General features: G+C 30.8%; 1 protein-coding gene across 1 annotated transcript in view; it reads left to right on the top strand.

Annotated features, from left to right (window-relative positions):
• LOC114334129 (alanine--tRNA ligase, mitochondrial) overlaps positions 1-7189 on the top strand; it is a 43609-nt gene extending 36420 nt beyond the window's left edge. The window contains exons 11-12 of the mRNA XM_050649957.1: positions 2966-3176; positions 6723-7189. Coding sequence (XP_050505914.1) covers positions 2966-3176; positions 6723-6929 — 418 coding nt within the window. The 3' untranslated portion in view covers positions 6930-7189. The remainder of the gene's footprint in view (positions 1-2965; positions 3177-6722) is intronic.
• The last annotated feature ends 6695 nt before the right edge of the window (positions 7190-13884 follow it).

Here is a 13884-nt window from a genome sequence, read left to right as displayed (position 1 = left end):
CGGTCGTTTCTCGTTTCCCTTTCCAAGTACTTGCACACCGCGAATAGTCGATTGAGTTCGCGAATAGGGCTTTTCATTCACAGTCATTTGTTTCGAGCTTCTGTCATATGTCGTATAATCCGTGTATATTAATAGTATACACAGATTATACAACATATGACAGAAGCTCGAAACTAATGACAATCGATATATATTAATTATGGAGACCTGTAAGAAGGAGTGGAAACGCAATGCATCGTTTGTGGGCTAACTTTTCAACCTCTAATAATTCAGCTTTAAGCAGTGACCGCCAGAGGCGCAAGTGTTTGAATAGATGCTACAAATACATTAGCTCTTATGGACTTTTAATATTCAACTCATTTTACTAATGTTTTTAGCGTAATTAGACATTAATTTATTGGTTGATTAGTGCTGAATATGTTTTATGCCAAAAATAAATTATTTTAACTTTATAACATATCGACGTGTGGTAAAAAGTGTATTCTTTCTATACCATTGTAGATGGAGGTGTGACATCAAATTTAAATTTGTCATTACTTTAATGTGGGACAGCTTATTTTGAAGCGGAAATATTTTGTCATATTATTATCTAACTGCCACATTTATATACCAATGGTATTTAAACTGCAAATTAATTGATATCAAAAAGTTTGTTACTTGAAAAAATTGAACTTAACTGTACTTCATTGTTTTCAAAAAGTTAAAAAGTTTAAAAAGCTATTTAAATTATTTGAAGTTTATTGATCAAAATTTTTTTGAATTATTCCTTTTATCAAAATTTAAAATGCTTCTTCTTTTGTACATTTTATTTATATTCTGAAAGCTTATATACAAATGTTTAAATTAGTTAATAAAAATATTTGTAAATTAACTACAGACGACAGTCTGACTTTTATAAAATTAGTGTTAATTTTTGTGAAATATTTTGTGTTAAAAAATGCATTGTTTCGACAGAAAAACTTTCAAGATCCTCTTTACTATTATCATTATAACTTTCAGGTTAAAATAAAAACCAATAACAGGTAAAACACAAATTTTATTTACACCGAAGGAAATAACATACAAGCTAATATAATCCATGAACGTTATAAATAACATAAAGACAAATCTTTTTAAAAAGTATTCGTTAAGTTCCCTTTTGAATTTTTTATCGGAACGATAACTCGATATAAATCCCGGTACGAAGCAAGTTCTTTTAGTGTAAGCTTTCTTGGCACTCATATTTAAATAATATTAACCACCAAAACCAGTAATCTTATATTAACTACGAATAATTAATTATTTTCGAAATTTTCACATTCCCTCCAATGCAAAACTAGCATCTATCTCTACGCCAGCGCCACCCTAGCGAGAAACCAAGCAAACAGGCAAAATCGTGTACACAAATTTCAAGGTCGTCCTATCTCGATTACTCTCCTCTGTGTAGGTCTCCATAATATTAATAGTATCCACAGATTATACAACATATGACAGAAGCTCGAAACAAATGACAATCGATGACAAAAGCCGTATAGGCTCAGTGGCGACGCTTGTTGACTGCTAGGCTCACCAGGGCCGAACTCAGTTAGAAATTCGCAACACAACATATACAGTGTAGAATGTGTTCTTATTATACAGGGTGTAACAAAAATATAGGTCATAAATTAAACCACATATTTTGGGACCAAAAATAGTTCGAATGAACCTAACTTACCTTAGTGCAAATATGCACACAATAAAAGTTACAGCCCTTTGAAGTTACAAAATGAAAATCGATTTTTTCGAATATATCGAAAACTATTAGAGATTTTTTGTTGAAAATGGACATGTGGCATTCTTATGGCAAGAACATCTTAAAGAAAAATTATAGTGAAATTTGTGCACCCCATAAAAATTTTATGGGGGTTTTGCTCCCTTAAACCCCCCCAAACTTTTGTGTCCGTTTCAAATAAATTATTATTCTGGTGCCATTAGTTAAATTAAATATTTTTAAAACTTTTTTGCCTCTTTTTCGATAAGGCAGTTTTTATCGAGTTGCGGCTTCTTTTTTAAGTTTACATAAAAATTTTATGAGGGTTTTGTTCCTTTAAACCCCCCAAATGTTTATGTACGTTCCAATTAAACTATTACTGCGGTACCATTAGTTAAACACAGTGTTTTTAAAACTTTTTTGCCTCTTTGTATTTTTTTGATAAAGCATCTTTTATCGAGATGTGGCTTCTTTTTTAATATGGTTCAAAATATACCTAAAAATGTAAATCATAAATAAATTTTCATATTATTACCAAGTCTCCATAATCGTACTTTACCATATACAAATCTGTGGTGGATTTGACAAATATTCAAATATCTCGATAAAAACTGACTTTTGGAAAAAGTACTAAGAGACAAAAAAGTTTTTAAAAACTTGTGTTTAACTAATGACGCTACAATAATAATTAAATTGAAACGTACACAAAAGTTTGGGGGGGTTTAAAGGAACCAAACGCCCATAAAATTTTTATGGGGTGTCCAAATTTCATTATAATTTTTTCTTAAAATACTACCGCCATAACAATACCACATGTCCATTTTTAACAAAAAATCTCTAATAGTTTTCGATATATTGGAAAAAATCGATTTTCATTTTGTAACTTCAAAGGGCTGTAACTTTTTTTCCATTTGTACTAAGGTAAGTTATGTTCAATCGAACTATTTTAGGTCCCAGAATACGCGATTAAATTTATGACCTGTATTTTTGTTACACCCTGTATATTCTAATTTAATCTGACCTGATTGATATAACTTTGATATGCCCCTTATTTTGGGCAACCTGTATAATTCACATTAATTTTAACTTGTGTTAATAGCCCTGTATATTTCTATAAACTTTGAATAATAAGTCGTTTTTTGTACAGCGACCGACGCATATAGGATGGGTCACCGTGTATATTTTCACGTTATATTTTCTATATTATGTTATCTTTATATTATTGGTTGTTTTTAGGGATTTTATAGAGATGGAGATGCAGAGCGCTCTAGATATGAATATTCGGACAACAAAGAATAATAACAAATATTTAGTACATTATTTAAGATGTTCGGTTATGCTCGAAAAAGTACAGTTACAGAAAGCAACACGAGTATGTCCAGATTATCCAATTTTAGTCATAGCCTACGCCGATAATACGGTCAAAGCAAGATGTTGTGTTCCTAAGGTAAAAAATAGATTAAATTCCGTTAAATCCTTAATAACAAACTATTTAAATGATTAATTCTTTACACATATGAGTCCATTTCCATTTTATTTCCAAATTTTTTGTCCATTATTTCTATTTTACCTAAACATATAATAATATAATAAGCTTCTCTATTATTACCAGGGGTAATAATGGGCGGTTGAAGCGTAGCACTGGCCCTGTTACCAATGGCGTAACAAAATACGTCGGACCCCCTGCATAATTGGAAATGGGGCCCCTTTTAAAACATTACTAAATTTGACATGTGTAACAAAAACTTAATGTGTTATAGCCCAGTAAATGAACGTGAAATATGGAGACACCCAGTAATTTTCAGTGTCACCATTGAAGTGATCAAGTCAATACTTTTTGAGTTAAAATGTTTATTGTTCAACAAAAAAACCTCGTTTTCAAGTGGTCGCAAATAACTCAAAAAGTAAGTATGTATTTGATCGAAAAAATATTCTTAGCAAAAATGTAGCTTATAAAAAAATGAAAAAAAATTAATTCTATTAAAGCAAAAACTTGTAGCTCATGAAAAATTGTTCTTATTCGTCAAATTCCAAATCGAATATTTCACCGTGAAATAACCAAAAAATGAAGCACTTTTCGGGGAAAACTCATTAAAACTTTTTTAAAGTGTTTAAAAAAAGATTTACTTTTATTTTTCATATACAGTTGAGTCCGCGAGTCTTTACCCGTGCGTCATCATTTAAAGCATACGAAATAAGTCAGAAATTTACTAAACGCAACGGCAAGTGGATATTATTACGATCACGGGTTATAGTATAAAATTTGACGTTATCAAATAAATAGAATGTCAAATTTAAGTTTTGCTTTAAAATTTTGGTGCATAATTACAGCTACATTTGAAGTAGCCTAATAAATTATTTTATTATCATTGATTAATAAATAAATAAACAATTTAGAAAATAATTCAATAAATAAATATTTTCTTTTTGTTATTTTATTCACTTTGGCGGAACCTTAAACATAAGCATTCAACTGTGTCAACAATGAGGTTAGCTTTGTATGTTGTCAAAATTTATCGTAAAATAACATAAACTTATTACAAAATTTCTAACTCCAATATAAAATTAGTTGTGAAAACAACTGTTTGTATACTATAAAAAACTTCAAAATGCAAAAATTCGATAAAATAATAGCAAAAAATTCAACAAACTTACAGCCACAAAAGTAAACAAACCAAAACGTCAGAAATTGTACTTAAAATATGTGAAGACATCCCCAATCGCCTTTCTTTGTACCTATCTCTTTTCAATGACTCTGAGTCTAAATCGTTCATAAAGATAACATGTGTCTTTACTTAATAACAGGCGGCAGCTGGTTTGTCATTAATTTCATGCGTGGAAGAGAATGATGCTAAATGAAAAGTATGTGTTTTATCTCGCCAGGTATTAATGACGCACGGGTAAAGACTCGCCGACTCAACTGTAAATTTGTAGCATCAAAACTAGGCGAGTTATGCTCAAAATACAGTTAAAGCCTTTTTTTGTTAAAAAAAATTGTGAAAATCTCCCCCTATGTAGGTAACACTCCCAAATAAAACTAATCATTATCGCTTTATAAATTACTTAACTTTTTTTTATATGACTTGTAAGTTTCACCGGTTCAATTTTTGAAAGGGTTTTATTTAAAAGAGCTTGAACGAGTCACTAATCACAAGTGCATGCAAATTTTGAACAGCCATATCTTATCCAATTAATTAAAATCCAAACGTACAGAAAAACAAAATAAAACCAAAATATTTATGAAAGCAAAACCTACGTTTCTTTACTTTTTGAGATTTTTCGTATCACTAATACTTAAAGGCGGATCCAGGACCGATTTTTGGGGGGCGGGGGGAGAACGGGACATGAACTTTTTTTATGATAAATGTATAGCTTAGGTTACCTCACACTTTACCTCGTTCAGCATAGCCTTTACTACCGTTCAGCACAAAACTAAAAACATTTTTCTCGTGTGGGAAATGTGTTCGAAACTAAAAATATTTGAACTGCAAATATTTAAATTTATATGTTTTTAAATTCTCGGGACTGGATCCGCCCTTGCTAAACTTTTTAAGATATTTTTAAAAAAGGGCATTTTTCCAAAATAAAAACTTTTTAAAACCAAATTTTTTCATAAATAAGAACTTAGAACCGATCAAACTTACAGATCATATAAGCAATACATATAGAAAGTAAATGGTAAAGCGCTAACGATTAATTTTATTTGGGGTGCTAAATAGGGGGACATTTTCAGGTTTGTTTAGTAAAAAAAAAAGGGCCAACTTTATTTTGAGCGCAACTTGCTTAGTTTGATGCCAGAAACTTGATATAAAATGCTATAAAAAAAGATGCTATAAAAAAATAAAAATTCTCCGACTATTCCCCGCTATGTTCTTAATTTTTTGGCTATTTCACGTGGAAATATTCGATTAGGAATTTGACGAGTAAGAACAATTTTTCATGCACTACAACTTTGCTTTTAGTATGTCGATAGATTTCATGAATACACCATTTTCTTTTGTTTTTTTTTATGAGCTACATTTTTGCTAAAAATATTTTTTCGATAATTTTTTGATAATATTTTCGATAAAATACTAATTTTTTGAGTTATTTGCGAAAACCCCCCCGAAAACGTAATTTTTTGTTGAAAAATAAACATTTTCACTCGCAAATATCTTGAAAAGTATTAACTTAGATAAAGAAACTCTATAGAAGAAAAGTTGCTTATAATTAGTCAATTTATACATTTCCGGACTTATTTTAAACGTGTTTTTACCCCCGAGAAGGGGTGACTTTAACCCCTCAAGTGAAAGCAACCAACGGCACAAGTCCAACTTTGAAGTGGAGGATAAGTAGAACCTAAATCCAAATTGTCAAGCAAATACGTCGTGACGCTGATAATTACACTCCGAAACGATCATTTACTGGGCTATTAATGTATTCATGCACTATTTATGACAACTTTTCTAGATAACATTTTTCATCTTTATTGGTATAAAATAAAATAGAACGAAAATTAATAAATGATTACATTATTACATAGTATTATTCTATGAGATGCACAACTTTCTTCGTGTACTATTATCAGCGAATGTATGTACAATTTTAGTAATGCATGTCTATCTGATGGGCAATTTCATTTTCAATACTACTGTCTTTTCAATACAATTAGAACTTGGTTTTCTTAACGTTCATGTGTAGTCCATATTTTATACTGACTAGATGTAATCTATTTATTAATCGTTGCAGTGCTTCTAGACTGTCTGCAAAAATAGCGGTGTCATCTGCGAATCTTATGTTGTTTAAGATTTTTCCGTTTATTGATATACCCTGTTCTTCCTCTGATATTGCTTCCTTAAAAATAGCTTCGCTGTACAGATTGAATAACAATGGAGACAACACGCAACCCTGTTCAACACCTCTTTTAATTTCTATGGTTTCAGTTTCGACATTTTCGATTTCTGTGTATCAGTGTTTAGGTTGAAAAATAATACATCTTTCTTTTTTATTTTAGAATTTTAAGACTGATGATTTCAACGCCGAGAAATGGATGAATGAAACCGTAGCTTCAGTATTCAAAAGTCGTGCAGCTCCCCCAAAAGGCCAAGACGGGACCTTGGTGTGCAATATGAAAGCAAAAAAGGTGCCCGTGCAAGAGTTAGATCCCCTTCTCAGAGCCAGCCTAAAACAAGCTCGGGAATTTATAGAAAGACATTTATGAAAATAGTTTTATTCTCTCTCTTAAATTATATATAAGACAAATTTTTTTTTCTAAACGGTGCAAAACAAATTTTTAACATGTTGAAAGTGTATCAGTGTAACAGCATGCTCCCACATAAATATAGAAAATTAAATCTTCCGAACATTTTATAACGATACTACTATGTACTTTGTATTTTTCATCTTTATGTGGTATGTGTGGTGTTATATTGTAAAAATTTATTCCTTGTTATATTTTAGAAATAAATTGTTTTCTCCTTTTTTTAAAATTTTGTAACCAGTTTTTCAAACACATACTACTACTTCTATACAGTGAGCACGTATAGGTAGGAATAAATTAATTTTTTAATGGACGATTTGACATTTTGAATGGACGATTTTGGAAATAAATCCCGAAACGGATCGATTTTTATTTTTAAATTATGATTGTTTGGCATATATATCATACTAGTGACGTCATCCATCTGGGCATGATGACGTAATCGATGATTTTTTTACATGAGACTAGGAGTCCTGTGTTAGCTCATTTGAAAGGTTATTCTATTCTCTATTCAGTAATATAAACATTAACCTAATTATTTATACAGGGTGTCTAAAAATGTTTGAAGTTATACTTCTTTAGGCGCGATTGAGATTAAGGGTGAATTTATTGTTGATCCGCGCGCATGCGCACACCGACAGTATGGTATTGTATTAGTCGTTATACGGGCTCTGATTGGATGTTGAAATGATCTGTCAATAATAAATAATGGTTCAATATGGAGGTAAACAAATGTTGTATAATATATTAGTTTTATTCTTGTGAGGACAGAAACAAAAAATTTTATAATTGTAGTGACTTTAAAATAGTTTTTAAAAGCAACAGGTACGTAATAATAATTGTTAAATGTATCAGTATCCTAATAAAAAATTCCATAGGTAGGTACCTATACCTATTTGAACCTACCAAAATACATAGTATCTATGATTAGTACGTAATACTTTTATTTACATAATTTGATTACCATCAAAAATTCTATCAATATTCACCTAATATATTGTTTTCTTACTCTATGTTTTGTTGTATTTTTTCAATTCTAAATCATTTCAATTCAAAATCAAAATAATTTGATTTACCTAATTCAAAATGTCAAAAGGTTAATGTCAAAGGTTTAGTTAGTCGATCTTCGCAAATAATGACGCATTGCCTCCGTGGCGAAGCGTTCAAGGCGAATGAACCCCAATACCAACCGCACTGATAAAAGCTGGCTCGAATCCCAATAGAAACTTTTATTTTTTTTATACATTTTATGATTGTAAGCATATTTATTATATAATTTTATTTTCAGAAAATACGTATTTTGTTAAAAAATTTCCGACAATTAATGTTCAGAAATCATTTGTGGCATTTTTAATGTGTTTCTGTGTGTTTTATTCTTGTATTATTTTAATTTTTGGCACTGTTTTAATGAAAATGTTTGAGAAGTAGTAAGTATAAATTAGTTTAATATTTAAATAAAAAGTATATTAATTTCGTTTAAATCATATAATAGAAGTATAACTTCTTGCGTGCGTACAAAGTACACACACACATTCTTTTTTTTTTAATTAAATTAATTGAGACAAAAAGAAGAATGTATGCAATTTGTATTTTATTCAAAATACGTTTTACTGCTGTCAGAAAACATGCCTCCTGGCAGTTTGAACATTTAATTTAAACAAAAAGCAATGTTTACTTGTGAAATAAACATTTTTTCTGACAGCAGTAAAATGTATTTTGAATTAAATAAATTACATACATTCTTCTTTTTTTCTAATTCAAATTTTTTTTAAACACCCTGTATAAATAGTTATGGTAATGTTTATATTACTGAATAGAGAATTGAATAACCTTTTAAATGAGCTAACACAGAACTCCTTGTCTCGCCTAGATGGATGACGTCACCAGTATGATACATATGCCAATAACTCAATTTTAATAATTTATGTCAATAACAATTTAAGAATAAAAATCGATTTGTTTCGGGATTTATTTCAAAAATCACCCATTCGTGAAAAAACTAATTTATTCCAAACTTTACGTGCTTACTGTATATATACAACGTGAGGAGTTAGTATAGTGCCTATTCAAATGGTACATTAGATAAGTATATTTTATATTGGCAACGGCACTACCCTTGAATCGATGCAATAACAGATACTGCAGTTTGCACATGTACATGCACATTTTGTCAATAGACGTAGGTCTGGTAAATTGCCGATCCGATTGGCTCTTGCAAGACATGGTACGTCTTTATTAAAGCAAAAAAATGTTTGTGTAACATTATGAGTGATAGAATTTTTTCAATTCACGTTAATTGTTAATAGACCAGGGCGGATCTGTGAAAAAACGTCTATTTTTGGATGTGCGAGGTGGTATTCGGATTTTTGCAGATAAAGTTAGGTGACAACTTCAGTAATTATAATTGACTTACGCTCCTTCTCAAATATGCCCGGAACATTAATAAAAAAATTAAAATATTTAAAAATTTCGAAAAATATCGATTTTTTTTCAACTTTCATTCAAATGTCTTAAATTATTACCCTTACTGCAAAATAGCAATAAATAGAAAATCAGGGGGCTAAAAAGACTGTTTTTATTCAATGTTTTTCAACCACTTTGGTTGTACTTAGAACCTTCATAATTGGCTTAGAAAATTCTTACAATATACCATAATCGTCCACAAAATTTCATTCAAAACGACCTAATAGATTTTGAATAATAATTTTGCAATCTAAATTTTTTTAAAAATGTTCAAATTCTTTAAAAACTTTCTGAACAAAAAGTAGACCATTTAGAAGTTTGCTAATTTTTTTACATTTGGAGAGGTTCTCTACCTATCGAATACACTTTACAGAATTAAAATCAGATTCTTCAAGCGGCCTCAGCACTGTTTTAAAGTTACAAACAATTTTTGGCTTATAAACAAATACATTGAGGACGTTTGAGTTGGAATAAATTCATTTTCTTGAGAATGGGCGGCTCTGGAGATAAATCCCGAAACAGATCGATTTTTATTTTTAAATTATAATTTTTTGGCATAAATATCATACTAGTGACGTCATCCATCTAGGTGTGATGACGTAATCTAAATATTGGAATTAATTTAATTCAATTTTTTTTTAATTTAAGCCCTGTATAAATAATTATGTTGATGTTGTAATTCTGTAAAGTGTATTAGATAGGTAGAGAACCTCTTTATATGTTAAAAAAAATTAGCAAACTTCTAATTGGTCTACTTTTTCTTCAGAAACTTTTTAAATAATTTGAACTTTTTTAAAAAAATTTAGATTGCAAAATTATTCTGCAAAATCTATCAGGTCGATTTTAATGAAATTTGATGAACGATTTAAGTATGTTGTAATAATTTTCTAAGCGAGTTAAGAAATTTCTATGCGCAACCAAAATGGTTGAAAAACATTGAATAAAAACAGGCTTATTTTGCCCCCTTATTTTGTATTTATTGCTATTTTGCAGAAAGGGTAATAATTTAAGACATTTTTAACCAGTCGTTTATCATACAAACTTCAATTATCTTTATTTTATTTCCCTACGACTTTGTTACAAAATGAATTGTTTTAAAGTTATAAGCAAAGAAAGTAGAAAAAAATCGATATTTTTCGAAATTTTTAAATATTTTAATTTTTTTATTAATGTTCCGGGCATATTTGAGAAGGAGCATAAGTCAATTATAATTATTGAAGTTGTCACCTAACTTTATCTGCAAAAATCCGAATGCCACCTCTCACATCCAGCTCAAAACAGATCCGCCCAGCTCTATAAATTATTACTTTACCTAACCTACGCATTTGACAAATTAGTTATGGAAGCAGTGGGTTTTGTCCGAATTAATGATGTTTATACAAATACCCCACCTCATGCCAAACTAAACCTGATACAAGAGATGGAATAGAAGATAAATTCGAAATGTTCTTTTAGCATATCGAGTATGCCCTGAAAATAAGCGAATACTGGAAGAATAAGGAGAGAAGAAGAACTCTCCTTCTCTCATTTCTATTCAGAGGTGAATGAAATGAGAGATCGGTTAATATAATTCTGTCTAAAATAGAAATTCATAATCATAATAAATTCTATCTAAACAGCCTCAAGCTTCCATCTTTATATATGGGCTTCCTCTTCCTTATTCCATGCGTCTCGACCATAGACAGTTTACATCCATTTTGCACCAACCTGTTTTTCAGATTATCTGTTTATCTCATTTGCGGTCTCCGTCTTTTCCGTTTATGGTTCCATGGTCCATGAATTTCCATTACTTCCATTTAAATTTTGCACTTGTGTTGGGACGTCCTTCCCTTTTGTTTTATTGCATATCCAATATTTATATTTAATAGTTCTATACGTATATACAGGGTGTCCCCGAAAATAGTGCGTTCCTTAAAGGTATAGGTAAAAGGCACAATGTAGAGCCAAAAAGTCTTATAAACATTTTTTTCTAAATTCATCCGTTTGACCAAAAAACAAAAATACACTTTGATATGCAAATTGAAGTCTGGCAACAACGCGCAACTCAAATCTAAAGATTAAAAAAGTAGGTTTGTAGGTCAGTTGCATCTGGTAGGTAAAATAATGTAAATATCAACCAAACCCATATCCATTATTTTGCAGGTAGGTACCTACGATGTCAACAACCCCAAAAAGCACACCTCAAAGTAAATAAACAAGGGGTTATTAGGTTAAATTTCCACAGTCACAGCATGTTCTTCTAGGCTACGTTGCCATGTCATTCAAATTTATGAAAATAAAAATTCACTTATATGGAGAACAATGTAATTTTTTTCTTGGAAACGGTTAACTTTAGAAAAAAATGTTATAGGACTTTTTTGTTTTAAATTGTGTATTATATCCATACCTTAAAGGAATGCACTATTTTCGGGGACACCCTGTATACTTCAAGGTCAAGGAGATCTGTTATCTTCTACAGCTCTTGAGTTGTAATTCTTCAATCGTGACCAATTCTATATTGCTATTTTCCGTATGAGGCTGATACTTTACTATAAAATTCAGTCCTTTGTTGAGTTAATAAGTTTTCGTAGTATGAAACTGTCATTTGTCAGCAGCCATTTTTTGTACTGTTTTTTTCAGTTTTCTTCTAGTTTTATATTCTTCCAGTGTGCCTTCCTTAAAAGTGCTCTCTCTCTCTCTCTCTCTCTCTCTCTCTCTCTCTCTCTCTCTCTCTTTTCATACTTTCCTTGCCAAAATGAATTCTAACCTTTTTTTACTTCATTACTCACAAATAAGGTCATTAAAACGACAATTTAAGTTGTAGTGATATATTTATTGTAAAAAATATTTTTAGACATGAAACAGTATGAATACAACTAAATTTCATTCTATCTAAATCAAGGGCAGTTTTTTTAATCAAGTTTTTCATACATATTTAACGCCGAAATAAGTTAAATAATTCTTTGATCGCACTGGCATTGAATTCGAATATTTGTTTCCATAGTTTGCATGCAATAAAATCTTATAATATATCGTAGGATTTTCGACAATTTATCATTTTTGATGTGCAGATTTTTTTCTGTAATAGCTATACCTCGTTTTTAAAATAGGAGGAGTAATTCAAATTTACCACACCGTAATGCTTGTTTGTAATAGGTCCAACCGCAGGCAAGTTTACTCCACTAAATTATGACACTATTGACATTTATGAAATTTTGACACTATTGGTATTTAAAATGCATAGGTTAATTAAGTTATATAGATTTTTAGTCTGTATTCATATAAAAGTCGATCGGATAGCTCAGTGCGACTAGCGGCTGACCCACACTTCACTTCGCCTTGAAATATGTGAGTTCAAGCCCAGCCCAGGCCATCGAAAAAAAAAAGGCTAACGCGCCAGTATAAAATTCTAAATATGAATCTGGCGCTTAGACTGGAATATGCGGGCATCTGATCGACCTATGAGGGAGCAGTACGGCAAGGGATAAGGGCTTGCGGCTCTGTGATACTGACCCATAGATCCCTAGCGAAGGGCGTTGATGCCTAAGAACGGTGTAATACATTCATATAAAAACTGTTGTTTCTAGAATTATTTAGCAACGTATTAGTAAAATATAACATTTATGCATTACCGTCGAAGGCCAACATAATTAACCAAAAAAGAAGATGAATCTGGTGATTTTTATGACATTATTGGATGTGAATCTGTCTTTTGAGTTTGCTCCTCCTATGGTTTATTTTTTAACCAAGCGGAGTAAACTAAAAAGATAGATTCACACCCAAGAAAGTCACTAGAAAAATCATCAAATACATCTTCTTTTCTGGTTGATCATGTCTACCCTCAACGGTAATCCATAAATATTATATTATATTAATACGTCGCTAAAGAGTTCTAAAAACAACTGGTTTTTATATAAAAGCAGACTAAAAATCTAACAATTAAAGGAATAGCACAAAAACACAAAAAATCGCCGATATAACTTAATTAACCTATGAAATTCCAAAAGTGTCAAAATTTGATAAATGTTATTAGTGTCAAAATTTTATAAGAGTGGGGTAAACTTGCCTGCGGTTGGACCAATTACAAACAAGCATTACAGCGCGGTAAATTTGAATCACTCCTCTTGGTTTAAAAACAAACCATAGTTTAAAAACAGGGTATCGATTAGATTAGGTTCAATATGAGTGGCGCTTAACCACCCTTCCTTCCACTCCTATTGTTCTCCTCTCTAGGTTAAAATTGTTCTTTCAACCAAGCATGAAAGCTATAATCATAACCCTAGTGGTGGACCCATGACCGCCCCCAGTGGTGGAGGTAAAAATATTAGTAGGTTGGTTAATTCTCACAATGATAAAAATTAAAACAAAACGTAGTTTGACCATAAAATTACCACGCCACTGATCGTACCCTCGGTTGACGAGACGATCCACAGGCCAATAAATTTTAGCATTTGGTGTTATCTTAAGGGTCATA

This window comes from Diabrotica virgifera, chromosome 4, assembly GCF_917563875.1.
Source record: "Diabrotica virgifera virgifera chromosome 4, PGI_DIABVI_V3a".
NCBI classification, from domain to species: Eukaryota; Metazoa; Arthropoda; class Insecta; order Coleoptera; family Chrysomelidae; genus Diabrotica; species Diabrotica virgifera.
This window is presented reverse-complemented; position numbering and strand designations above follow the sequence as displayed.